The sequence below is a fragment of the Notolepis coatsorum genome, assembly GCF_963971535.1.
Source record: "Notolepis coatsorum genome assembly, chromosome: 8".
Classification (NCBI taxonomy): domain Eukaryota; kingdom Metazoa; phylum Chordata; class Actinopteri; order Aulopiformes; family Paralepididae; genus Notolepis; species Notolepis coatsorum.
The window spans coordinates 85636859-85662220 of record NC_140172.1 but is presented as its reverse complement, the minus strand read 5'-3'; the positions used below and the strand labels follow the sequence as shown (position 1 = coordinate 85662220).

Below are 25362 nucleotides of genomic sequence, written 5' to 3'. Positions count from 1 at the left end.
TCAGGTATGCTGGCCAATCAAATGCCAGCTTCATTTTAGGGTACAATATTCATTCTCTTGTGATACAGTGTTAGAAAATAGGGGGACACTGCCACCTAGTGTAATTTGAGAGGAACTGCAGTTTCCGGTCCAAACTCGCTGCCAAAAGCTCCGCGGTGAAGTTCAGACAGGGAAAATCGAAAAAAGATGTAAACAGATCAAAGACGAGTTACGGCGTCTTCGGCAGAATGAGCATGGCGAGCAAAGACGAGTTCCGGCGTTTTCGGCGACCATAGTGTTAACTGGAATATGTTGTTTCTTTACACATATGTTGGATTATGTAATTGGTTTGTCATGACAAACCAATAAAAAATCGCCAACTCGGGCTTCATCGCCGCCCCTCAGCCGTGCTGCGATAAGGCTTTCGCCACTGTTCTACGTGCACCACCGAGGCCATGGATCAGCTTCTTACCGTCTTCTGTCCGTGGTCTGTCAACGTGGTTTCATTGCTGGGTTAAGTACTTCTATTCTATCCACATAATATGCTTACTACATATATCTATTCTATTCACATATATGCTTACCACTTGTATCTATTGCTATGTCCGCCCATCACAATCACGTGAGCTGTCTAACGCCTGTCCCGTCTCCCTGTCTCCCTGTGAGTGGCTGTCCCGGAGTGATGACCGGAGTGTTGGACGTTCCGTGATGATGACCGGGAGGATGCGACCCTCTCTGCGCCGCCCCCTGTCTCCCTGTCTCCGGCTGTCTCGGAGTGATGACCGGAGTGTTGGACGTCCCGTGATAAAGACCGGGAGGACGCAACCCTCTTTGCGCCGCCCCTTTGCCTCAAATAGATCCGCTATCAGCTTTATCTTTATTCTTTCAAAATGTTCAGTTGCTATCGCTATCAGCTCTATCTTTAATTTTTCTAAAAGTTCAGTTGCTATCGCTATCAGCTCTATCTTTAATCTTTCAAAATGTTCAGTTGCTATTGCATGCACTTATCTGTGTTTCACTACACACATGAGTGCATGCTTACCAACTGTTCGCCTGTTTTTACTGCAACACTACTATCACCGACATCTAAGAAGGGAGATCCCCCCTTGAATGGCCCTTCTAAGGTTTCTCTCCTCCACATTGCCTGTGGTGAATTTTTTCCTATTGCTAGGTTTTAGTGAGTTTTTCCTTACCTTCGCATGGGGTATGTCTGGGAGTGTTGTATTTATTTTGCAGTTATTTCAAAAAAGAAATTTACTTTATGGTGTTTATGGTTCTTGACTTATTGTGATGTTTCTTCTTGACTTGTTTAAAGAAGACGTGTCCGGCCCATGGGGACATTAACGTGTGTTGTCGGGCCTTACAAATTAATTGTATTTGATTTGATTTGATTTGTGACTGATAATGATATAATAATAATACATTTGATTTATATAGCACTTTTCTAGAACTCATAGTTGCTTTACACAGAGGACCACTAGGGGCGCATAACATGTCGGTTGTGTTTGCCTCAACGCTCCATGAGGCAGTGACAAATCATCTTACAGACGCAGTGCTTTAATAATTATTTAAACTTTCCGTCGGCTGCAAAGTCTTTCTAAACTACTTTGACACACTTTCATGTACTTTAGGATCAATGACCATATAACAACCAGGCGCGGACTGGCCATCGGGAAATTCGGGAATATTCCCTGTGGGCCGGCCGGTCCATCTCCACTTGCGAGGGCCGCCCAACCTCTCGTATTTTCTTTTATTGTTTTAAACAGACATATTATTTATTGGCAGTTTCTATGTATGATATGTCTATATCAGGGGCTCCCAATAGGCACACCAGGCCTGCGAGGCATTTCAATTTGGCCCGGCAAAGTTCTATTAATCAAACGCGGAAAATAAAAGAAATACTATGTACTGTATTCATAGCACAGAGAACTTGGGAAAAAACTCCACCAAGGCCTCTGCCTCGCCAGTGCGCATCAAAACAAGGGAAGCCGATGAGATTTGGCTTCAGACCAATCAAATCGCATTAAAAGATGAGATTTGGCTTCAGACCAATCAAATCGCATTAAAAGCAAAACGTCATCATAAACTTCGTTCTATCTAGTTAAACTATACGGGATGTACTGATTAGAGTTTCTGATAGTGAACGATTTCATAAAGTTAAGAATTTGAACAACAATTGAAAATGTAAGGAAATGGAAGGCCGACACCCCAATTGCGTATTGTTCAGACGAGAGGGAGTAAGGGACAACGTTCTTTTAACTCATTCACCGCCAAACCCAGGATAAATCTCGCCATGCGTTGAGCGCCAAAAACCAGAGATTTCTCTGGTTTTGGTCCTTTGATCTTTTCCTTTGATCTCCGTTCTATACGGTCAGCCGGACCCCTCTAGGTGTCTCTGATTCATCTGACTATGTTGGAATTGCAATGACGAATCTCACCAGGTGTCAGTATCGCCTACCTTTTTAACTCTGATTGTCTGAACTAAACTGTCTCTGTCCTGCTCCCTTTCTTTCCTGACTCACTCTGAGGGGGAGGAGCTCTTGCAGAGCAATCGCTAGGAGATCTCTTTGCCTCAAAACCTATAGTTTCCCGTATACCTTACCTTCTGGCTAAGGTAAGGTATATTCAATGTCTATTTTACCGAACCTGAAACATGTTTCTGTAACGATCACAGTGTTGTATCTTACCGGACCTAAACGAAGCTTTTAGTAACGACCGCATTTTCAGGGTAAGACTACCCCTTTGTAAAGGCACATATGTACATGGTATATACCTATTGATTCGGGAGTATTTGGGGCTTCAGGTGATCTACCAGAACGATTTGGGCTTATTACATAAAACGCGTCATAGCTCGCAATCTATGAATATATTATTTTGGAAATGGGGCGATGTTTAGGATGTAGCGTGTAACAAACTACAGTGTGTAGAAATTAACTGATTAGTCAGTAATGGACTATGAACAATGCCTGTAAAATGAGCCATACTATTGTCTCCATAGCTATAATACAGAACACACGATGGATCTGCAAACATCGCTAAAATGGTCAATAATGCTGGCACCATTTAGTAAAGATGGAGAAAGCTGGTGGCAGTCAAAGAGTTAATATCGAAAACTACAAACAGAATGGCTAACTGGATCGGCTAAGCGAGGGAAACTATTTTGCTATTTTGAAAGAGAGAAGGATGTCATTCCTTCTTAGTAGGATGGGGTGAGTGATTGTATTAACATTTTCTTAAACACACACCTGTGTGCTTTACAGTAGCTCGGTTTATTTGATGTTTTCTTCCATCTTCGCTGAAACTGATCATTATAGACATGGTTGGGATAGGAAGGATATTTATCTAGCCTTGACTGGGGGGCATATTCTGCAGATTCATTAAGACTTGTGATTTGTAACTTTAATCAAAAAACATTACCTTGTATTTGATTGTGCTGTTGTAACTGATTGGACATATATTCTGTGTTTTTGTGTGAAGAGCTATCATTGTATTGCATGGGTGGAACCGTAATGGGAACTAATGCATACTATACGATCACAATGCTGTTATTGTAATGCTTTTTGGTAACAATAAGTTTGTTCTCTTAACATGCAACGGCCCACATGTGGGCCCTCTTGAGGACGATTTTCCCACCAGCACTTTGGCAACCTCTAGCGGCTCGGGTGTGCATATTTCTTAAATACAATCTATATATCGAATTAAAGCCCTATTTGTTGCCGGTCGATAGCCGTTTCAGGTGACAAAATCCGTTCAGCAGTTCTCAAGTTACATGCCGATATGTGAGGCATGTATTGTACAAATACCACTCCTGACTCCCGGGGCTCTAGCTCCGTCAATCATTTGGCGATCTCGAAAATTATTGGACGGGGTTGTAGCCAATGAGTGTGGCTTTCCAATGATACCCCACCTGTGGATGCAAGTCACGAGCAAAAACAGGAAAACCACCGAATGAATGAGGAAAAAGAAACCAGGAACGCTACACAGTTTACCAAAATCGCTCCTAATCACTGACTCTGAATGGATTTTTATGAAACTTGGACATGTACTACACAAGACTCCAGGCTATGGACCCAGGGTGTCTTCTCAGCCATACAACTTGTTGAGGAAATACTACTTCTGGACTACTACAGAAAAACATGAGTAACAAGTTTTTCTACAACTCAAGTTCAGACCTATGTTACTCTATTTCATTAGCACTAAAAGTGAATTTTCTTTAATGTATCAGACACTTCAGAATGTCATCTTTCAAAAGAGTCCAGGCTCATGCATGTGCTATACATATAAAGTATAGTATTTTGGTTTTCAAAAAAGTATGCAGTCCTCAAAAACAAAAACTAAAATTACCACTTTTGGGGGCGCCTGTTAAGAGGTTAAAGCAGTTTGTAAGGCAGTCTGTTCTGTGATTTGAAGAGGTTGTTGTTGCCCAATAAATGCGCTTGAGCTCAACCTGAACGTCTGCATTGTTTGTTGAACTGAGAGGAGTTACATGCAATATGATATGTGGACTGTAACACTTTCTTTTGTAACACTTTCTTTGAGCTCTGTTAGTGAAACGATGCCACAATCGGCCTTATAGCATAACGGTCCCATATTGCAATGGTTTGTAGATCTATTAACGCATTATAAAAAAAAAAGTGTATGCTATTTAGACAAACAGGTGAACCAGAGGCAGAGAAAGACAGGGAAAGGTTGAGGATGGAGAAGCCTTTGCAGGGACTAATATGTAAACAGGGGTGTGTGACAACCAACCAGTGCCACTGCACAACAGAGTTTAAAAGTAATTGCAGCTTACAAAAGATATGTTCTGTACGCACAAATATATGAAAGAAAAACATTTGAAAATGAGACCCATTGTTTTGCATATTAACTTGACACAAAGGTAAATTAGTGGATTGTGTTTTGTTATTTGATGATTCGTTGATTGATTAGCTTAATATGTTATTTCAGACAAATGGGGGCCGCTTGACCACAAATTCCTGGGCCGCTTTTTGTTGCCAGTCCACCTCTGATGACGACACATACAGGTCGTACTAAACCCTCGCAGACGAGTATGTCGAGCGAGGAGGCTAATGTTGCTAATGCTAGTGACGCTGACACAGGTGCTGCTAATTTGGGGCTGAAATCCATGATAGACTCTCTGAGAAATGACATTTGTAGCAAGATTGATTCGCTGGCAACTGAGCTTCGGAATGAGATCTCATCGGTTTGCAAGGAGATGAGGAGCATGATTGAACCCCTACGAATTGTACCGTGCGTCCTCGGACCACAGCGACCAGCTGAACGGACTGACATTCACAGTGAGCAAACTACCTGACCAGGTGAAGATCCAGGAGGAACAACATTCGCTTGGGGGGAATTCCGGAGAACATAGAGGGCTCTCGTCTGACCGAATGTATCGCTCAACTAATGAAAGAAGTTTTGAATCTGGATGAGGTGCCACTCTTGGATAGAGCGTGAGATCTAGACCCAAGTCGTCGGAACCACGGCCCTTTATCATGAGGGTCCACTTTTTTCACGCCCGGAATGAGATCCTGCACCGAGCATCCCGCAACTCCCAGCTGTTGTACCAGGGCAAGAGGATCTTCATATCCCCGGATTTCACTGCTGCTGTGGCTAAGAGGCGGGCTACCTTCGCCAGGGTGAAACGTCAGCTACATGCCTGCCCAGGCGTCACATTCGGCTTGGTGTTCCCAGCCACCTTAAAGATCACCCTGCCAAGCACACGTTCGAGGATCCGAAGACAGCGATAGACTTTGTTCATGCAAGTATTAAGAAAGTTGTGGCCACAGAATCTCCAGAATAAGGGGTTGAGGATCTATTATATCTTTATTATAATAGTGTGTGCTAATTAGATTTAAGGTTAACTACATGTTACACGCGTATCTCAGAGCGGGAGATGCTTCTGCGTGAGGGGGAGGAGGGAAGGGGAAGTAATTTTGTTTGTGTCTGCTATTTCTTACTTCTGTATACTTGGATTGGTCGCCCTATTGCAGTTTTATTTTATTGTTATCTGTGTTCGTCATTTGTGTTGTACCTAGCACATGTTTCCAGACATCTACTATTTTTTTGCGTGTGTTATGACCCAACCTAGATCAGCACGGCAGTTGGGAGGTGTACTCAGGTCTTGCAGCTGGAATTGCAGAGGCTTAAAACAACCACTCAAATGTAGTAAGGTGATCCATCATCTCCAACATCTTGGTGCTAACATTGCCTTCCTTCAAGAGACCCACTTAAAGGGAACTGATATTAAATTAAAGAGGAGATGGGTTGGCCAGGTGTATCACTCATTGTTTCAAGGGAAATCAAGGGGAGTAGCCATTCTAATCCATAAATCTGTCAACTTAATTTGTTCCGATATTATATTAGATCCTGGCGAGAGATATGTAATAGTTACAGGACAGCTATCACAACCCTACAAGTGATGTACACCATGGTGATGTTAACCTCCTATAACCAAGCCTAGAGAGAGACGACCCTACAAGTGATGTACACCATGGTGATGTTAACCTCCTATAACCAAGCTTAGAGAGAGACAACCCTACAAGTGATGTAGACCATGGTGATGTTAACCTCCTATAACCAAGCCTAGAGAGACGACCCTACAAGTGATGTACACCATGGTGATATTACCCTCCTATAACCAAGCCTAGAGAGAGAAAACCTTACAAGTGATGTACACCATGGTCATGTTAACCTCCTATAACCAAGCTTAGAGAGAGACAACACTACAAGTGATATCTTATCCTATATTATCCAATCTTATCTTCCAAGTGCAACTTCCTGGGTGGTAAAATCTCAGACCTTACAGATTGATGAGTACCATCCAAATGGCACCAGGAAGACACAACAACAGTGTAGAAAAGCACAGATAAGGAGCTTCTTACCCATGGCTCGAGACACAGGCAGGTTACCGACATACTGGACATCAAACTTCTGGACACGCTGTCTCATGGCATCAAGGAAGTCCACTGAGACCATGAAACCACAAAGACACAATACTGTTGACAACAACAACAATAGTAATAATATCAGAAATACAGATGCAAGGATAATAACAATAATAATAATAACAAAATATATATTAACTCAATGGCCGCCAACAACGATTATATACGTGTTTGGCCGACAACCGTTGAACGCCAACCACGTATATGTTATTTGATCGTTATTTCTTTTATTCAATATTTCTATTCATTACAGGCACACAGACTCGGGGTTAACATGGGAAATCATCCTGAGAATGCCAAAGTGCAATATCGGCCGCATTCCACTAGACGGCGGTATCGAGCACCCTTTGTAACCTTGTATCTTGGCCTGTGGAACAACCAAATATCTCGGGTTTCATTTTTCCTTGTTGGGCGAGGTGAACGGTTCTCCCGGTTCCATTGAAGCGTGTCAAATATCCCCGATCCATATGTTGTGGTGGATTATGCCGTGGACCAAATGGACATTGGATGTACCAGATGGCGATCAAACAATTGGAATATTATTTTTGGAATACTCCCAATCACAGGTAAGGCCGATTTGACATACATTTTAGCATGATCCTGCAATGCTTTTATACCGATCAGGCTGATAAGTGATTTTAGTGTTCAATACGAATGCCGTTACTGACAATGAAATAATCAGAAACGACCCCCCCCCCCCCCCCTTTCATGCATTCATGATGGAACATAATACCTATGATATAGATTTGATTTCGGAATAATAGCGTGTACAGGCAAGAAACGGCAACGTCTATAGTGGAATTGACGTATACAGCTACGGGGCGACAGTGGCTCAGGAGGTAGAGCAGTCGTCTGGCAATCCGGAGGTTCCCGGTTCGATTCCCGCTCCTCCTGGGCAGCGTGTCGATGTGTCCTTGAGCAAGACACTTAACCCCTAATTGCTCCCGATGAGCAGGTTGGCACCTTGCATGATTGCCTCTGCCGTCGGTGTGTGAATGTGAGTGAATGTGTGAATGAGTGGGTAAAAATGTGAGTAACAAATTGGAAAGCGATTTGGATAAAAGCGCTATATAAAAAAGCAGCCATTTACCATAACTCAGCATTTCGGGAATTACCCTAGACCGCTCTAAAACCATACTTATATTCACCACGGTATAACACGGGAACGTATGGATGGAAAAATTCATTATTTTTCACATATTGAACGATAGATAGCTGATGTCAAATGGGGGATAGTATTGTAGCCATACATTTACATTTACATTTAGTCATTTAGCTGACGCTTTTATCCAAAGCGACTTACAAGTTCTGTACGACAAGCCATCAGGAAGAGCACAACTCTATCAGCTGAGTAACAATGTTCATCAAAGTGTTGAGTGCTACAGTGTAGGTTAGTTTATTAGGACAAGTGCATGACAGTATGGTTAGTTAGGGTTAGATTTTTTTTTTTTTTTTTTTTTTTTTTTTAATTCAGATAATGGTTGAAGAAGTGAGTCTTTAGTCGACGGCGAAAGATTGGACGTGTTTCGGCTGTCCTAACTGGGGTGGGTAGTTCATTCCACCATTGTGGGGCAAGGACTGAGAATAGGCGACTTCTCTTTGATGACCCTCCCGGAGCTTGGATAGGAGTAGGTCTGAGGCGGCCAGAAGATGCAGAGCGTAGGGGTCTTGAGGGTGTGTAGTTAGAGACCATTGACCGGAGGTAGGCGGGAGCAGTTCCCTTTGCCGCACGGTATGCTAGGTCAAGGGCCTTGAAGCGGATTCGTGTAGTTAGTTAGTTAGCCATAGTTATAATATAGAATATAGTTATAGCTCTACAAACAAGGTGATGCACTCCTATCTTTTAAAGCGTGGCAGTGCTAGAGCATGGCCCTGTCTAATTCCCGGCGGTCAATGAGTTAATACAGATACAAGGATAATAATTATATATATATATATATATATATATATATATATATATATATATATATATATATATATATATATATATATATATATATATATATATATATATATATATATATATATATATATATATATATATATATATATATTAATACAGATACAATGATGATAATAATAAAATAGATATCAATACAGATACAAGGATAATAATAATATAAATATATAATAGATATATATGAATACAGATACAATGATAATAATAATAATAAAATAGATATCAGTCCAGATACAAGGATAATAATAATAAAACATATATTAATTAAGGCTGTCAAAGTTAACACGTCATTAACGCGTTAACGCACAATTCTGTTAATGCCACCATTTTTTAACGCACGATTACCGTTTTAGAAAAGAAATTATAAATGATTTGTATATATATATTTTTTTTTATATTTTCTTTTACTATAATTATAATTTAGGACCTGCTCAGAGGTCATCAATCGGCACACATGCGATGCATGCATGCAATTCGTATCTGCGATTAACCCATCCCGTCGTCCTTCCCCCCCAAGGGCAGCCGGGAGCAGACAGGCGTCAACGTGAGCCGCGCCAGGGGACCAATCCAAGTGCTCCTGTCCGTCTTCGTCAAGGACGCCACAGCGTTAGCGATCTATTGTTGTGCATGTTTTTCCATTGGGTTTATCTTATCGGGGGGGAAACCCTTGCGAGCACATGCAAACTCCACACAGAAAGGCCTGGGAGATACCCCACCTGGGTAACTGGCTTCATGGAAACCTGGTCCCCAAGCGGGAATCGAACCCTGGACCTTCTTGCTGTGAGGCGACAGTGTTAACCACTACACCACCGTGCCGCTATAATACTAGACTTCACTCAGGTGCAGGCAGGGGCGGACTGGGACACAAATTCAGCCCGGGACATTCAGACGCACCAGCCCACTCACCGGCCCCAAAACCGGCCCACGCACCGGCCCCGAAACGGCCCACACAGCGGCCGTTATGAAACACTCGTCCAGTATTAAACAACCCAAGGCTGTGGCTAAGGAGTCAACATCCCGCCCCTAGATGTGCACTCGTGCACAGTGCACACACACACACATGCACACACACACACACACACACACACACACACACACACATATACCGTTACTTCCTGTCATTGGCATACGTTTTCTTTTTTTTACTAACACCTTAGTGCCTCATTAGCCTAGGGATTAAGGATATGTGAAGTATTAACTACACCATAATAATATTGAGGTTTTGATCCATAGAAATGTCTGTGCTACACAATTTCAGTTAGATTCGATTTATTGTCCTTTAATTTTGCACTCATGACATTAGTTGCTTGCCGTTTAATCAACATCGAAAGACCCCCCACTTCCGCCCAGACACCCATTCCAAGAGCCTATTCGCTTTCCAGGTCTCTCTCTCTTTCTCTCTCTCTCTCTCTCTCTCTCTCTCTCTCTCTCTCTCTCTCTCTCTCTCTCTCTCTCTCTCTCTCTCTCTCTCTCTCTCTCTCTCTCTCTCTCTCTCTCTCTCTCTCTCTCTCTCTCTCTCTCTCTGTGTCTTTCTGTCTCTGTGTCTGTCTGTCTGTCTGTCTGTCTGTCTGTCTGTCTGTCTGTCTGTCTGTCTGTCTGTCTGTCTGTCTGTCTGTCTGTCTGTCTGTCTGTCTGTCTGTCTGTCTGTCTGTCTGTCTGTCTGTCTGTCTGTCTGTCTGTCTGTCTGTCTGTCTGTCTGTCTGTCACTCTCTCTGTCTCTCCCCCAATTAAACTGTCCTACTCTACATCACCAGCATGTTTCGCAGCAAGTCACTTGTTCCTTCCTCTACTAAACAGGTCTGTAATTTTATATTGTTCTGCGTCTTTTACTAGCAATTTTAGTTTTTTAATTCTAGCTTTTTCAGCTAGGGGCCAATTTCGAATTGCATATCATTCTTGGTTGACACTGAAGTTAGTAAAATGCCATCCAAATTATGAAAAAGCTTTCTTGATGGAGAAACAGTGTATCAAATATCTGAAAAAAGGAAAGATTTACTGTTTGAAATTCTCCCAGTTGTTAGATTACTGCTTCCCTCTGCTGATCAGCTCTTCCACCTTAGAGCTATATCTCCAGGCAGCCTCACGTTGTTCACTAAGCACAACATTTGACAACACAGAAGCGAATCTTCATTCAAACAGCAATGACAGGCAGCTCGCACAGTAGAAGCAATCGTACGTGTTATCTGATTTGGAGAGTATTCCTTCATTAAAAGGACAACAAAAAACGTCTCTGAAGGCTTATATTGTATAGGCTAGGAGAATAGGCTACGGTGTATGCTCCAAATGGCATTGAGTTTCTCTCGTTCGATGTCACGGATAGGCTAGGCGCTAGGGGACACAAATTCAGCCTGAGACGTTCAGAGTCGCTCCAGCCCGCACACACACTATTGTCACCTATGTGTGTCGTTGCGCTCTGGGTAGTGTATCTGTAGTAGAGCGCTGTGTAGGCTACATCATCTGGATGGACTGTTTCTGTGCAAGCGAGCATGCGTACTATGGAATTTAATCCTGCCGGTGCCACTGCCGGCCCACACACCGGCCCTCACACTGGCCCACACACTGGCCCACACACTGGCCCACACACCAGCCCACACTCTGGCCCACACACTGGCCCACACACCGGCCCACACTCTGGCCCACATACTGGCCCACACACTGGCCCACACACTGGCCCACACACTGGCCCACACACCGGCCCACACTCCGGCCCACACACTGGCCCACACACTGGCCCACACACCGGCCCACACACTGGCCCACACACCGGCCCACACACCGGCCCACACTCCGGCCCACACACTGGTCCACACACTGGCCCACACACCGGCCAATACACCGGCCCACACACCGGCCCACATACCGGCCCACATTAGTGGCCCACACACCGACTCACACACTGGCCCACACACCAACTCACACACTGGCCCACACACCGGCCCACATACCGGCCCACATTAGTGGCCCACACACCGACTCACACTGGCCCACACCGGCCCGCCGTACAGACCATGTAGCCTGGGAGATGACTGAAATCACTGCAAGAGCTAGTAGGCAATTTTTAAGCATCTTTCTGTGGCAATTTTCATTTTTACATCTAACTTTTTCAGCCCTACCCTACCAAAGTGGGCCGATCGGAGTGGACTAAATGGGCCAGTAGAACCCCCCCATCAAAAAATATTCAATAATTCAATTCAATAATCCAAGCGCAGCTCCGGCAGCCCAACAACAACAGCGTGCTATGTTATGTTAGAGTGCGCATTTTGTGACCAGGAAATAAGTCCCTGCCTGTTTTTCCCCGCAACCAGGGCTTGACATTAACTTTTTGGCTCACTAGCCACTGTGGCTAGTGGTTTTCCAAAGTCACTAGCCACTCAGCATTTTCACCAGCCAAAAATCACCACACTAAATAATTTTTTCATCAATACGTTCCCATTTTATAGTGTGATGATGAATAGGTTTAAAATCAAAATGCATATGATCGGTATCATGTTCCACCATGAATGCATGAAAGGGGGCAAGGGGGTGGGGGACGTTGTTTCTGATTATTGATTACCAATAACGGCATTCGTTATTGTAGCATCATACACTGATGTGTCATGATGTCATGTATGTTGTGTATGTCATAAATGTCACTATAAATTGAAAATGGGGGACCCTAATGTAAACAAGACAAACGTCTTTCTCTGGTCTGCATCCCCTTAACAATTGTGTGTATTGAGCTGTACTGTATTGTACCCATTCTGCCATCTGTTAAATAAAGTTTTCATTAATTCATCGGCTGGTTGGCTATGCTAACAAGGCCTGATCAGCATGAAATCGTTTTTAGCTGTGGCCGGTTGGATCCCAAAAAGGATTTCCCAGTTATTGATCGCCATCTGGTAGATCGATATGTCCATTGGCTGATGCTATATTCTTTTACTGCATACTGAATTCGGCGTCGCAAAAGGTATTCCATGCGATCTGATTAAGGCATAGCTTCACGCTAACAGAAAAAGTAGGCCTGAATGAAAGAAATTAACATCTGGTCTGAAAACAAGGAGTACTCCATTCTCAAGACAGCACCACTACCAGGATCTGGCCGGTAATGCACTTTTCCGAATTGTTGTGGGAGTTGTAGTATTATGTAGTATCACTTGGATTTACTTAATTATTGCCGATGCCTTTTGTAGACTACAAAAGTCACCGGCCACTGTGGCCGGTAGAATGACAGAGTTAGCGGCCACAGCCGAATTCTACCAGCTTTTGGCCAGTGGTCAGGTGTTAATGTCAAGCCCTGCCTGCAACGCTTCCAATGCATCTTACATGCTTTGCATCCTCACCAAAACTAACTAGTTAGCTGCTCCCGGTAACTAAACTAAGCTGACCCGGCTCAGAGGCAGAGAAAACAGTGAGGAAAGGGAGGGGGGGGGCGGGGGAGCCTCAGCCTCTCTCTGTCCCTCTCTCTACGTCAATGATTTTAAGTAGGTGAGGTCAAAGGAGTTTGATAGTATTTACTGAGGATGGCCAGATAATGTTGATATTTAAACATAAAAAATATAATCATAATAAATGTATACATTAGGGTGACCATATTTTGATTTCCAAAAAAGAGGACATGCTGCCCCCCCAGCCTCGAGATACTTAATGATACTCAGGTGTTACGTTCTGGACACCGACTGAGGTCGGTGACCACCCACATTCCTGGCATTTGTCACTAGGCTTGTCACCTGTCCTTTCCCTGTCAATTAGTGCTGTCACTTAGGGGTGGTTCCTGATTGGCTGTCACGGGGGTGTGTGTGGAATGTTGGTATTTGGTGTCTATGTAACCTACCTGTCTTCTGCTTGTTCATTGTCAGGTCTTCACTAATTGCGTTCGGGGATAACGCGGACGGTTCAACTCTGGACCTCCAATAAGCTCCTATTTACCTTATTCCTGCCTGTGCTATTTAGCACTTGTCTCTCTTAGAATTTACTCTGTGTTCTTACTATTAAAGTCGAACCTGTTCAAGAGTAAACACTCTCCGTCTCTGTGATTGCCTTCACCCATTGGAATTCACCTACCTCCATTCCTGACACTCAGGCATGCGTTGCTCATGGGACGACTGGTTGCACTATGTTTTAATGACGCTGCGTGCGTGCGCTCCCGCGCATGCGCATAGATGTTCCCTCGCATAGCACAGACTAAAGACAGTGCCTAATTGCCTCTACGAATGGAATGTAACACATATCATTCACAAGTTTTTTGTGAATGTATCTGAGAACGTATTTGAACACACCTGACGACCAGCCGTATTGTTATGCAAAGTAGTACTTAGCGAGTTGGCGCATCAGTCGAGTGCAGCGCATTCCTGTGTGCACGTGCGTGCACATCCGTACATGTGCGTGCACATCCGTGCAAGTGCATGCGCGATTGCGCGTGCTTCTGCTCACAGACTGGTTGCACGGCGTGCAACTCTGTCCCATGAGCAACGCATGCCTGATGTTACTCAACGTTTACTCAAAGATGCATTATTGTTTTAATATATTTAAAGTATGCCTCCTCTGTATGGATACAATTATTATTTATATTATTTTACTGTATATAACACAACAATATCTCTCTATAACCAAAGACACACCAAACCAAAGTTACTCAACAATCAACATGCTTGATTATGCCTAGAATTATCTGACAAATCTCAATGGCACAATAATAACTTAAAAATCAACCTGTAACAAAATAATAGCTCTCTTTTCAAGTCTTACTGGACAAAAATAAGGTTTGTGTTGAAATTTTCGCCAGTAAATGCAATGCATTTTTCCGACAAATCGTTTTTTCCCCCATGTTTCAATGAAATATTGTGCAATGGTTTCTGCTGTCTCATTTGGTGTATTTAACCTTGATTAATTTTGTTTGCATGCCACCCCTCTTCCAGTCAAAGCACTGTATTATGATTGGGAATATTTTCACTGCTCTGTGGTTACTCCTGTCTGTAGAAACACCACAGTACTGGATTTGATTTGAGTGCTTCATGTGCGACATCAATCGAGTGGGGCGCTATAACACATTGGCTTCGGATTTAGTGCGCAAACTACTGAACTGTTTGGCAGTGTCAGAGTCTGGAAATGCCTTTTTTAGCAAGGCACTTGTGCAATCCATAGATTGTGGTGTCTCACAGTATGAAACGCAAACGCACCCTCCGCTGCATTTACTTTACAGCATCCTCTGTTTTCCCGGGTTTAACAAAGAAGTCTGTCAACTTTGCAGACAAACTCTCAACTTGCACATGTCCATGTGCGCTTTAAGATCGCCTGCACCTTTATTGGACACACACGTGTATGTGAAAGCTTTGCACACGGTGCACTCCGCCTCCCATTTGTTCCGACGGGTCGGTACATTTGGAATTTCTTCTGCAGTTAATCTGTAAAAGTACATTTGCACTTTGGCTTTGTGAATGTGAGCTGCCGCTCTGTCCCCTTCCTGTTTGTGTGTGCGCGTAGTTGTAGAGCCGCCCACAAAGCTTCTCAGGGATTACGTCACACACGCAACAGAGTACCGTAGTATTCTGTGCAATGCGCAAGTCAATTTAAATACATGCAAACGGTCCGTGAAACCTGGACATTTTCATGAATTTATAAACCCCCCCCGGACGGTCCGGACAGGGCGTGAAAAGAGGACATGTCCGGGCAAAAGAGGACGTTTGGTCACCCTAGTGTATAGTGGGTGGGCGGGGTTGTCCCTAATGGCATGGAGCTTAGCAAGGCTCCTCTTCTCCGCCACCACCGCTAGAGAGTCCAGCTCCACCCCTACCATGTTACTGGCCTTCCTGACCAGCTTATCCAGCCTGTTTGCGTCCCCTGCTCTCAGTCCGCTGCCCCAGCAGGTCACAGCATACAAGAAGGTCCCCGCCACCACTGAGTCGTAGAACATCCTCAACATCCTTGTACATATGTTGAAGGATCTCAGCCTTCTGAGGAAGTAGAGTTGGCTCTGGCCCTTCTTGTAGAGTGCCTCTGCGTGTTTTGACCCATTCAGTTTGTTGTCGATGTGAACTCTGAGGTATTTGTAATCCTCAACCATGTCCACATCGACTCCCCTGATGGAAATGGGGGTCAAAGTCGTACTCCTCCTCCTTCCCAGATCCACAACCAGTTCCCTGGTCTTCGTCACATTTAGCTGCAGGTGTTTTTTATCGCAACATGTGACGAAGTCCACTACCAGTGCCCGGTATTCCCTCTCATCACCGTCCTTAATACAGTACATCCCACTATCGCAGAGGCATCTGAAAACGTCTGAAGGTGGCAGGACTCTGACCGATAGTGGAAGTCATTGGTGTAGACTGTGAAGAGGAGGACTGTCCCCTGCGGGGCCCCGGTGTTGCTGACCAGTCTGTCCGACACACAGCTCTGTAGGCGAACATACTGTGGTCTGCCCGTCAGATAGTCAACAACCCAGGACACAAGGGGAAGGGGGGCCTCCACCTGCATCGCCTCCAACTTCTCACCCAGCAGCCCAGGCCGTATGGTATCAAAACCAAGTGCTCCCCGGCTTGTCTAGGTGAGTGTAGGCTTGGTTCAGCAGGTAGATGACAACATCCTCTACCCCCAGTCGGGCCTGGTAGGCGAACTGGAGTGGGTCTAGGTGAGGTTTAATATTATAATAATATTATTAATAATATTTATGTATTGTGATGGGACCGGAAGGCGTAAGACGTAACCGGATATGCCGCCCCCACATTGTGCAAGTGGAGAATACATAACAAATTACCATATAATAAATAAATGAGTATCTTGATTATGTTCCATGGTGTATAGATGTGGAGCACTTTTGTGCTCTATGTGTATAGTTTTTTGTACACCCGGGGGCCTTGTCTACTGTCTACTATCTGCTTCATATGTGCTATAGAGGCGCTCGATTCACTTTATTGTCTTTATTGTAATTGTTCTTCCTCCAGTATTAAGGGTATATTACAGATGGACTGGACCTCTCAGGACCCACATTCCTCTATCCTTGCTTGGCTGCTGTGGTATGTTGACATATACACATACAGATACGACTATAGCTCATTTGAACACACTAATCTGGAACACAGGGGGGTTAAACACACCGCAGACCCCTAAGTATCCTCTGTGCTGACCTCAAAATATTTGCCAACGTCCTGGCCCATCATCTACAAAAATATATGACGTGCTAGTACACTGTGGCTTTATTCGGAGACGCTTAGCCTGATTTTTATGACCTCTCCAGCGCATCCTTTTACTTACAGCTAAGGGTGGTGCTCAAGGCGCATGGGGTTCCGTGGGCTCAGCCGCTACATCCACACCCTTACAGCTTACAGTTACAGCAGCCAAAAAAATTATAGCCATGAGATGGAAACAACCCGAAAGTTTAGAAAAGGTGACCACCTACGGTTTCGCCTCCCGGTGACCGGACAAATCACCTCTGACAGTGAAAATGATTGACCATTTTTGTAGCCAATGAAATTCTGGAAACGACGATACCCGACTTGAGGGATGTTTCCCAGGATATATATGGTTTCTCTCTGCGTAAAGGTCCAGATTAGTTCAACATCTGCTGAGTGCATTACTTCATTGGTGCCAATGGCCATTTTGGATAAACATACCTATACATACCATTGGAAAAACCTGTGTAAAACGCAAATTTTCTGTGGTATTGTTATCAACTTTGGACCTGTACTAGATACGACTTCAGCCTATGGCCCCATTATGTTCTGTTTGCAAAAGTACCTTGCCGGGGCAGATCCTCTGGTGAGATGCTCTCCATGGTGAGTGAACGAGCCACAGATGAGTTAGAGGGGTGTGTCGACAAGGCCTTTTCTGACATGATCTGGAATTTAGACAGCTTCATTAGACATATGAATCTGATGTGTGGGTTGGAGTTGGGTTTCTATAGAGGGGAGGGGTTGTTCCTGCTGGCTATACCTCAGGCTCTACAAGAGAGGTCTAGAGAAATTCACAGTATAATAAGTTACTAAACTCCAACTCACACAACAGACCAAAAGAAATATGTAAACATTAACATTTAGTCATTTAGCTGACACTTGTATCCAAAGCGATTAACAAAGTGCAATACCAGAGGCGCTCTATTGCCTAGAGGTCACAGTTTTCACAGCATTACAGATTCTACCTTTAAGTAGCAGTAAGTGTTAATGTCTTTATTAGCGTGCTGTTGAAAACATGTTAACTAACTTACTTAACTAGCTACTTAACTAACTACTTAAGCAGCTACTTAAAGGTGCTATAGATCATTTTATGTAGCTAACGTATGTTGCACTAGAGCACCAGCATGTAATTTATTCAATCAGGTGCATTCCACATGGGGAAGTAGGGAGGGGATTCATGTACGCAACATGTAACCAACAACATTAATTTTAGACCTGCAAAAGGTTTTTTAATGATACATTCATTAATAATAATTGTGGGGGACACACACATACTTTTATACTAGCTACCTTCTTAACTAGCTACTTAACTAACTATTTAATTAGCTATTTAACTAACTACTTAACTAACTACTTAACTAACTACTTAACTAGCCACATAACTAACTACCTGACCTTGCAGTACATCTGGTGAAGCACCGGTTCCAACACACGGACTGGTATGTTTGCCAGCCAGGCCACCCTGGACTCCCACACAGACTGTAGTAACTAACTACATAACTACTTAACTAATACCTCACCTTGCAGTACATCTGGTGAAGCGCAGTGGCGATGGCTTTGGCAGGCGCGTCACATCGGAACACATGACACTTCAACATACTGGAGTCCTTATCGCTGGACACAAAGGCAAAGTCCCTGTGTTCAAATCACACGCACACAAACACACATAGTGGACAATTCAGTGGAGGTTTCTCTATGACAACACGTGAAATACAAATTCACTCATAATTCATAATTATTATTAATTTACATATACATATATATATTTTTTTTTATTATTATTATTATTATTTTATTATAAATGTTTTCCTCTGTAAAAAAAATGCCAGTGAATTAATTTTTTCTTCAAAAATGCCCAAAATTGACCGCTCTGAGCAGGCCTGCACTGCAGTAATTATTCATGCAGAATATCTGCACAGGTTGACCAGGGTTAAATAAATAATAAATAATAGCCAATCAAAATAGGCTATTAACGTCATCTAAGCACGGTCTGTGCAGTTAAACTCTTGCCATTGAATGGTGGATTGAATGATTGACAGCCTTGTTATCCAATCAGCTAATGGTTTCTCTTTTGCTGCTCTGCGGCTCTGCAGCTAGCATGATTGACAGCCTTGTGGCCCAATCAGATAATGGTTTATCTTGTGCCGTACTGCGGCTCTGCAGCGAGCTTGTTTACAAAATAATTTGTATCTCAGTTTAAGAAGATAACTTGTTGGGGCTAACGTAGCTAAAGGGCTACCACCGCAACTATCAGGCCCAGGGTGGAGTGTTTTGTTATTGTTCATGAACTTATTGTGCATCGTTTGATGATATATATATACACCTGCAATAAAAGCTAAACGTGACAACAACAACAACGTCATCGCCTCGCGGGCACTTTGAATTCTCTAGTACTGTAGATAGCGTTGCAATGGAGGAAGGAGATATTGTCGACTAGCTTGCTTGCTAGCTAACGTTATGTTAACGTTATGCAAGTCTTGTGAATGTCTAAACATGATGGCATTGATGAAGATGATATCAATAACAACAATGCCTCTCCATGGCCCTATCTGGAATGAATGAATGGAAAAGATGACGTTGTGGGATGCATGCAGCAGGCGCGGCTCATCTAAGGTAAGGGACAATAATAATGTTGTTGTTTAAACTGCTGTCGTGCAGTTGTAACGTTATGCAAGTCTTGTGAATGTCTAAACAAACGGCATTGTTTGATTGATTGATTGAAAACTTTATTAATGACGCAATGAAGCATATAGCACTAGTTAGAGGGGAAATTCGGATTCCTCTCGGATTCATTCATTGAGCAGAACTGCAATTCGCTCAGCTGCAGAAACGTTGAGGAGACAATACCCACAGGACTTGGAGGAGAACTTTGTTTTCACTGTCTGTCTATTGTCTACACATTCTGCCGTGAATTGAATTGAATTGAATTGTAAAACTTTATTAACAGATTGCAGAATGGGTACAGTACAGTACAGCTCAATACATACAATTGTTAAGGCGATGCAGACCAGAGAAAGACTTTCGTCTTGTTTACATCAGGGTCCCCCATTTTCAATTCATCATAACATATATGACATACATAACATACAGATAGACAGTACTGCTACATCTATACATTTATGACATGTACCAGACTTGCAAATACAGTACTGTTTGTGATATAAAAATAGTCCAGAAAAGGGAGTATATACATTTGACGTAGAAACTGTACATTGGAGGAGGTTGGGTAGGGGGGGGACGGGACTGTACATTGGAGGTGGGGGTGGGGGACATACACTGTACAACTGTACAAACAAAACTGTACATTGGAATATTGACAAAACCATACTTGGTCATTTACTGTACATTGAGGGGGTTGTGTTAGGACATTTACAGGGGCCAGTCATAGCATACTGTGTTATTTTTTGATGGGCCCGAGCCATACTGTACATGGTCTGCTTGGTTTGATCAGGGGCCGCCGAGCCACTGTATACTGTACATGGTCTGCTTGGTTTGATCGGGCCGCCGAGCCACTGTATACTGTACATGGTCTGCTTGGTTTGATCGGGCCGCCGAGCCACTGTATACTGTACATGGTCTGCTTGGTTTGATCGGGCCGCCGAGCCACTGTATACTGTACATGGTCTGCTTGGTTTGATCGGGCCGCCGAACCACTGTATACTGTACATGGTCTGCTTGGTTTGATTTAGGGGAGTGGTCTGCCCTGCGGGGGGGCCCCGACATATTGCGCAACGCCACTGCATACCATTGACTCAGAATGGTCTGTTTTATTGAAATCGTCACAGCAGTATAGTTTGTTTATACTTCAGAAGGATGATATTTAAACATGGTCCCCAAAATGAATGGAAGCGAATGAGGAGCCTGACACCTGGGAGGAATGGGGGTGTTGCAGCGTTGGGGATGTTTAAAAAATATAATTTAATATATAATATAATAATTTGTGCTTCACCTAAAAATTTGGTCAGCAGCCTCCACTGGTGGACATTAAAGAGCAAACATGACAACTTCTAAAGTTTAGAAAAAATTTGGGTGGCAATGTGGGGACTGTCCATAGGTCAGACAGAACATTATTCTTAAAGCTTAATAGTTCCCATTTGACCGAAAGCCAATTAGTCCAACAATCTGTTAAAACCCATTGATCCAAAGAGGTCAAAGGGAGGCCCCTTTGCTCCAAAAATACACACTCTCCCTGGATTTTTTTGCCCAAATATTATAGTGTATTTTGACATGCAAAACATGAAAAAGTACTTAGTACTTAAGTACATTTAAAAGTAGAAACGTTTTTGACTTTTACTCAAGTGTGTTTTTAGCCAGATACTCTGACTTTTACTTGTGTACGATTTTGAGACGGTACCCATACTTTCACTTAAGTATAATTTCTGGGTACTTTTTACACCCCTGCTCTTACCCTACTTTGGCCCCCAGCTGACATTATTTCTCCTCAACCAAATCCACTGACTGCCTTTCAATGCTTCTTCTGACATCTCATTTACTGCTTTTCGCAAACTCCACCAACAAATCCCCAAATCTCCCAATGATAAAGTCGATCGTGCTATAAATCCTCTGCATCCTACTTCCACCGGACAAATACTAGCTTCCATCCTCGCTGTTCAGTTTCCAAGGCTTGAATTTGATTTCCTGATGTGATATTGCTGTTGCACTTTTGCTGCTACATTTGCACTCTGGTTGGATGCCAAACCGCTTTTAGTTGTACCTTACTTGTGCTATATAATGACAATACATTTGAATCTAATCGAATCTAACACTTCTTAGCTCCAGGGAAGAGGCAGGAACATGGACAAAATTGGACTATGGTGTTCATAGTCCAACCTGAACACTGTCTCACTGTGACTCTGGACATATACCGCATATATATATATATATATATATATATATATATATATATATATATATATATATATATATATATATATATATATATAAAAGCAACTCAATGAAGTCACTGAAAATCATTTTGCTAGCTAATAAACTACGCCAACACGACACGGGAACTCCCTTTGAAGATGCGAATGCGACAAAAGATATGACTGGAATGTCTCACGACCACCCATGTTCCAAGACAAGAAGCAAGTTTCACCCTGTTTAGTTGAAACACTTGGGCTCTTCACCATGTTGTCCACCGCTGGTACATCATCTAGGGCAGTTTATGGTGAAAAGATAATCTTCTAAATAGTATTTTTCAAACTATGACTGTCTTTGGTTCAGTCTGTCTGTTGGTCTGTCTTTGGTTCAGTCTGTCTGTCAGTCTTTCTTTGGTTCAGTCTGTCTGTCGGTCTTGTCTTTGGTTCAGTCTGTCTGTCGTCTGTTTTTGGGTTAAAAAACAGGAGAAAAGAGGGTGATGATTTACCTGTCTCTGTGTTTGAGGGGAGGAGTGGCAGTAACAGAAAAGGAAGGAAGAAAGAAAGCGAGTTACTTGACATTCAAAAGAAAACGAAAGAATTAAGGGTTTAGGAAATTAATCTTCATGCAAGAGAAATAGGTAAGTTAATTAATAGTGTTGTGAAGGGCCAGATTAAACCGAATATATATATTTATTTATATATATATATTTAATTGTATTTGTATATTCTCTAATATTCCCTGATATCCCTTGTATATTCCTTGTACAATATGCATTGAATATCCATTCTAGCCTACTGAACATCCCATAATAGTCTCCATTCTACTATTGGTCGAGACCTTGGTGCCAGGCTGCCATACCCCTCAGACCCAGTTCAAACGTACCGCTCGACATGTACGAACAAGTCCTAGTTCCGCGTAGGAATTTGGCTACCGCACCACTAATGGGACTATTTGTTCATAGTGCGTATATATACTGCGCTACTAAAGTAGGACTTTCTTTTCAGTCCAGTTTCTTACCCTCCAATAGAGTCACAGACGTAAAGCCTCCCCGCGACGCCACGTGTGGGAGTAAGGCCAAGTTCGCCTACCATCGGTATTGAGACATCGTGTATATTAATATTTGAATAGTCATATTTGGCACTATATCGTCGAGTTGGACGTAGTCTATTAAGCTAATAATAGTCTGTTAATATATAGTGCTTCGTGCGGTGAGAATACTACCGTAGTCAGTACCCCATCGTTTCGGGCAGAGAACTGGCTGCTTACCCAGGGTGGTTGACCCTATGTGATGCTGCACCCGAGGAGCCCCAGAGCCGACGAGCGAGTGGACCTGTATACCGGATTATTCTACCGACGACAGCCCGCCTTCCCAGGCACGGATTATGCTTTGGATACTTTGATTATTCCATGGATAAAGACCCCCGACACTGCCGTGTGTTGGAACCCCCCCCCCTGGAGAGGACGCAAGGTGAGGAGACGCTCTGCAAGACGAGGTCTCTTCACGTCTCTCCCCCGTGGACCGGAGAGAGCCGGCCCACAAAGAGTCCACCTGCTTTCATCTGTGGTCCAAGGATCGCCGGCGCATTGAACGGCACTACAGTGGGTTCACCTGGGATACCCTTGGCCGGACGAGGCAGCTGGATTCTACCCCCCCCCCCCCCTCCTACTCCTGTCGGCTTACAAGCGACCGGATTAACCCCCTCTAGTGTATCCAGCCTATAATCATTAAAGTATCATTGCTGTTATTCTTTAACTATTCCAGGTCGTATATTTACCACCTGCGCCTTCAGAGATTGGACATTCTCTATTGATATACCGACGAATACTCCTTGCCATAAAAGTGCATACTATTTCAATTCATAAATGTAATTAAGTGATTAAGTGCTTATTCTACACACCATCGCTGTGTAGGAAATAAAGACCTGTTTCTAATTCGTACATTTGTGTTGGATCCGTTTCATCTACGTGAGAGTGTTCATGATAATATATTTATGCCGTGTACTGGGTGGCCGAATATTAAGTACAAAGGTAGTGGTAGTAAGTATCATATCTAGTAATACAGTCAGGGAATTGTACCCCTCAGTTACAATTGGTCCTTCGAGCCGGAGGGTAATTAGTGTAATATTAATATAGTGTTATTAATATTGAAATGGCCTATTATGAACACTCCACGAAACGATCCTCCTAACCAACGCCCGCAGCGCGAACGACGGCTCCCTCAGTACTTAGAGGCTTACGCTGTCAGTCAACAACCTAGTCTTCTACTAACAGTAAACGCGGTAAAACTAGAAAGTAAAAGTATGTCTAACCCCAACGCCCAGACTACCCCGACCATAGAGGCCCCTACGGGCTCTAATGTAACTGACCAAGTTCACGGTGGGGACCAGTGGGAACCAGACATGACTTCACACCCCACCAGTACTGAAGAAGTAGTCCCCGATGAGTCCCGGGAGGAATACAACGCTACCGAGAGAGAACGGGGAGAGCACCGTGGAGATAGAGCTCCAAGGCTCCGCAAGGAGTACCCCGAGGGAAGGCTCCCCTATACAACCGCCTTCTCCCAGCGAGTCAGAGAGGACCCTACAGCAGGCCTTCCTCATCAGCCTGAACGCCGCTGCTGAACGCGACCGACTGCAGATCCAGCAGCGGAGCGAAGAAGAGCATATACGTCTAGAAATAAGACGCATTCAGATGGAAGAGAATGTGGCCCGAGACCGAGCAGACAGCCAGCGAGCAGCTGCTGGTGCTCTACGGGACGCAGAGCGCGACAGACAGCAAGCGCAACTAATAGAACAGCTGATCAGACGGACAACACCCTCTCCCTCCGCCAGAGGCTCCAGGAACTCGTCTAGACACACCTCCAGGGCGGCATCCCCTAGCCGAGTAAACAACCCTGAACTTGACCAACAGACGAGGTCCATACCCCCCACAGACCACCTCCCCCCACCGGTCCAAGCGAGACCTAGCAACCGGGAAGGAGCAGCATATCCTGTGGAGAGGCTAAACCAGAGACTACAAGCACTGGATGACCTAACTGAAGACGAAGAGGAAGAGGAGGAGAACCACGCCCGAAGACAGCACAGTACTCTACCGGACCAGGAGGTCCGGTACAGCCCAGGCTATACTCCCGCGGAGCTGCGCTACAGACCCCCGACTCTATACACGGGTGAGCACGACGCACGACCCGCACCGAGGAACAGCACCTGGACAAGCGGGCCATGGTACACTGCCGGTACCAGCCCATACCAAGGAGCGGGAGGAGACTCGCCTAGGAGGCCTCTCCCCCAACGCTCGCCGATGTATCCACAGTCAGCGTCATACATTGGCACGCCTATGGTACCCGACTTCACCCAAGAGAACCGGGCCCAGTATACAGAACTCCGCATGTGTCTGGAGACCATGTTGGTGGATGTATTGGATGAACGCCACAAATACGCCATCCTACTGCAGCACTTAAAGGTGCCCCGCGCAC

The 25362-nt window shown here is 44.0% G+C and overlaps 1 protein-coding gene across 1 annotated transcript in view; it reads right to left on the bottom strand.

Annotated features, from left to right (window-relative positions):
- apbb3 (amyloid beta (A4) precursor protein-binding, family B, member 3) overlaps positions 1 to 25362 on the bottom strand; it is a gene marked incomplete at its 3' end in the record, with an annotated part of 196485 nt that overhangs the window by 95081 nt on the left and 76042 nt on the right. Inside the window, exons 8-10 of the mRNA XM_084320466.1 lie at positions 18548 to 18662; positions 17593 to 17692; positions 6864 to 6947 (exon numbers count right to left, since the gene is read on the bottom strand). Of these exons, the coding sequence (XP_084176592.1) occupies positions 6864 to 6947; positions 17593 to 17692; positions 18548 to 18662 (299 nt within the window). The remainder of the gene's footprint in view (positions 1 to 6863; positions 6948 to 17592; positions 17693 to 18547; positions 18663 to 25362) is intronic.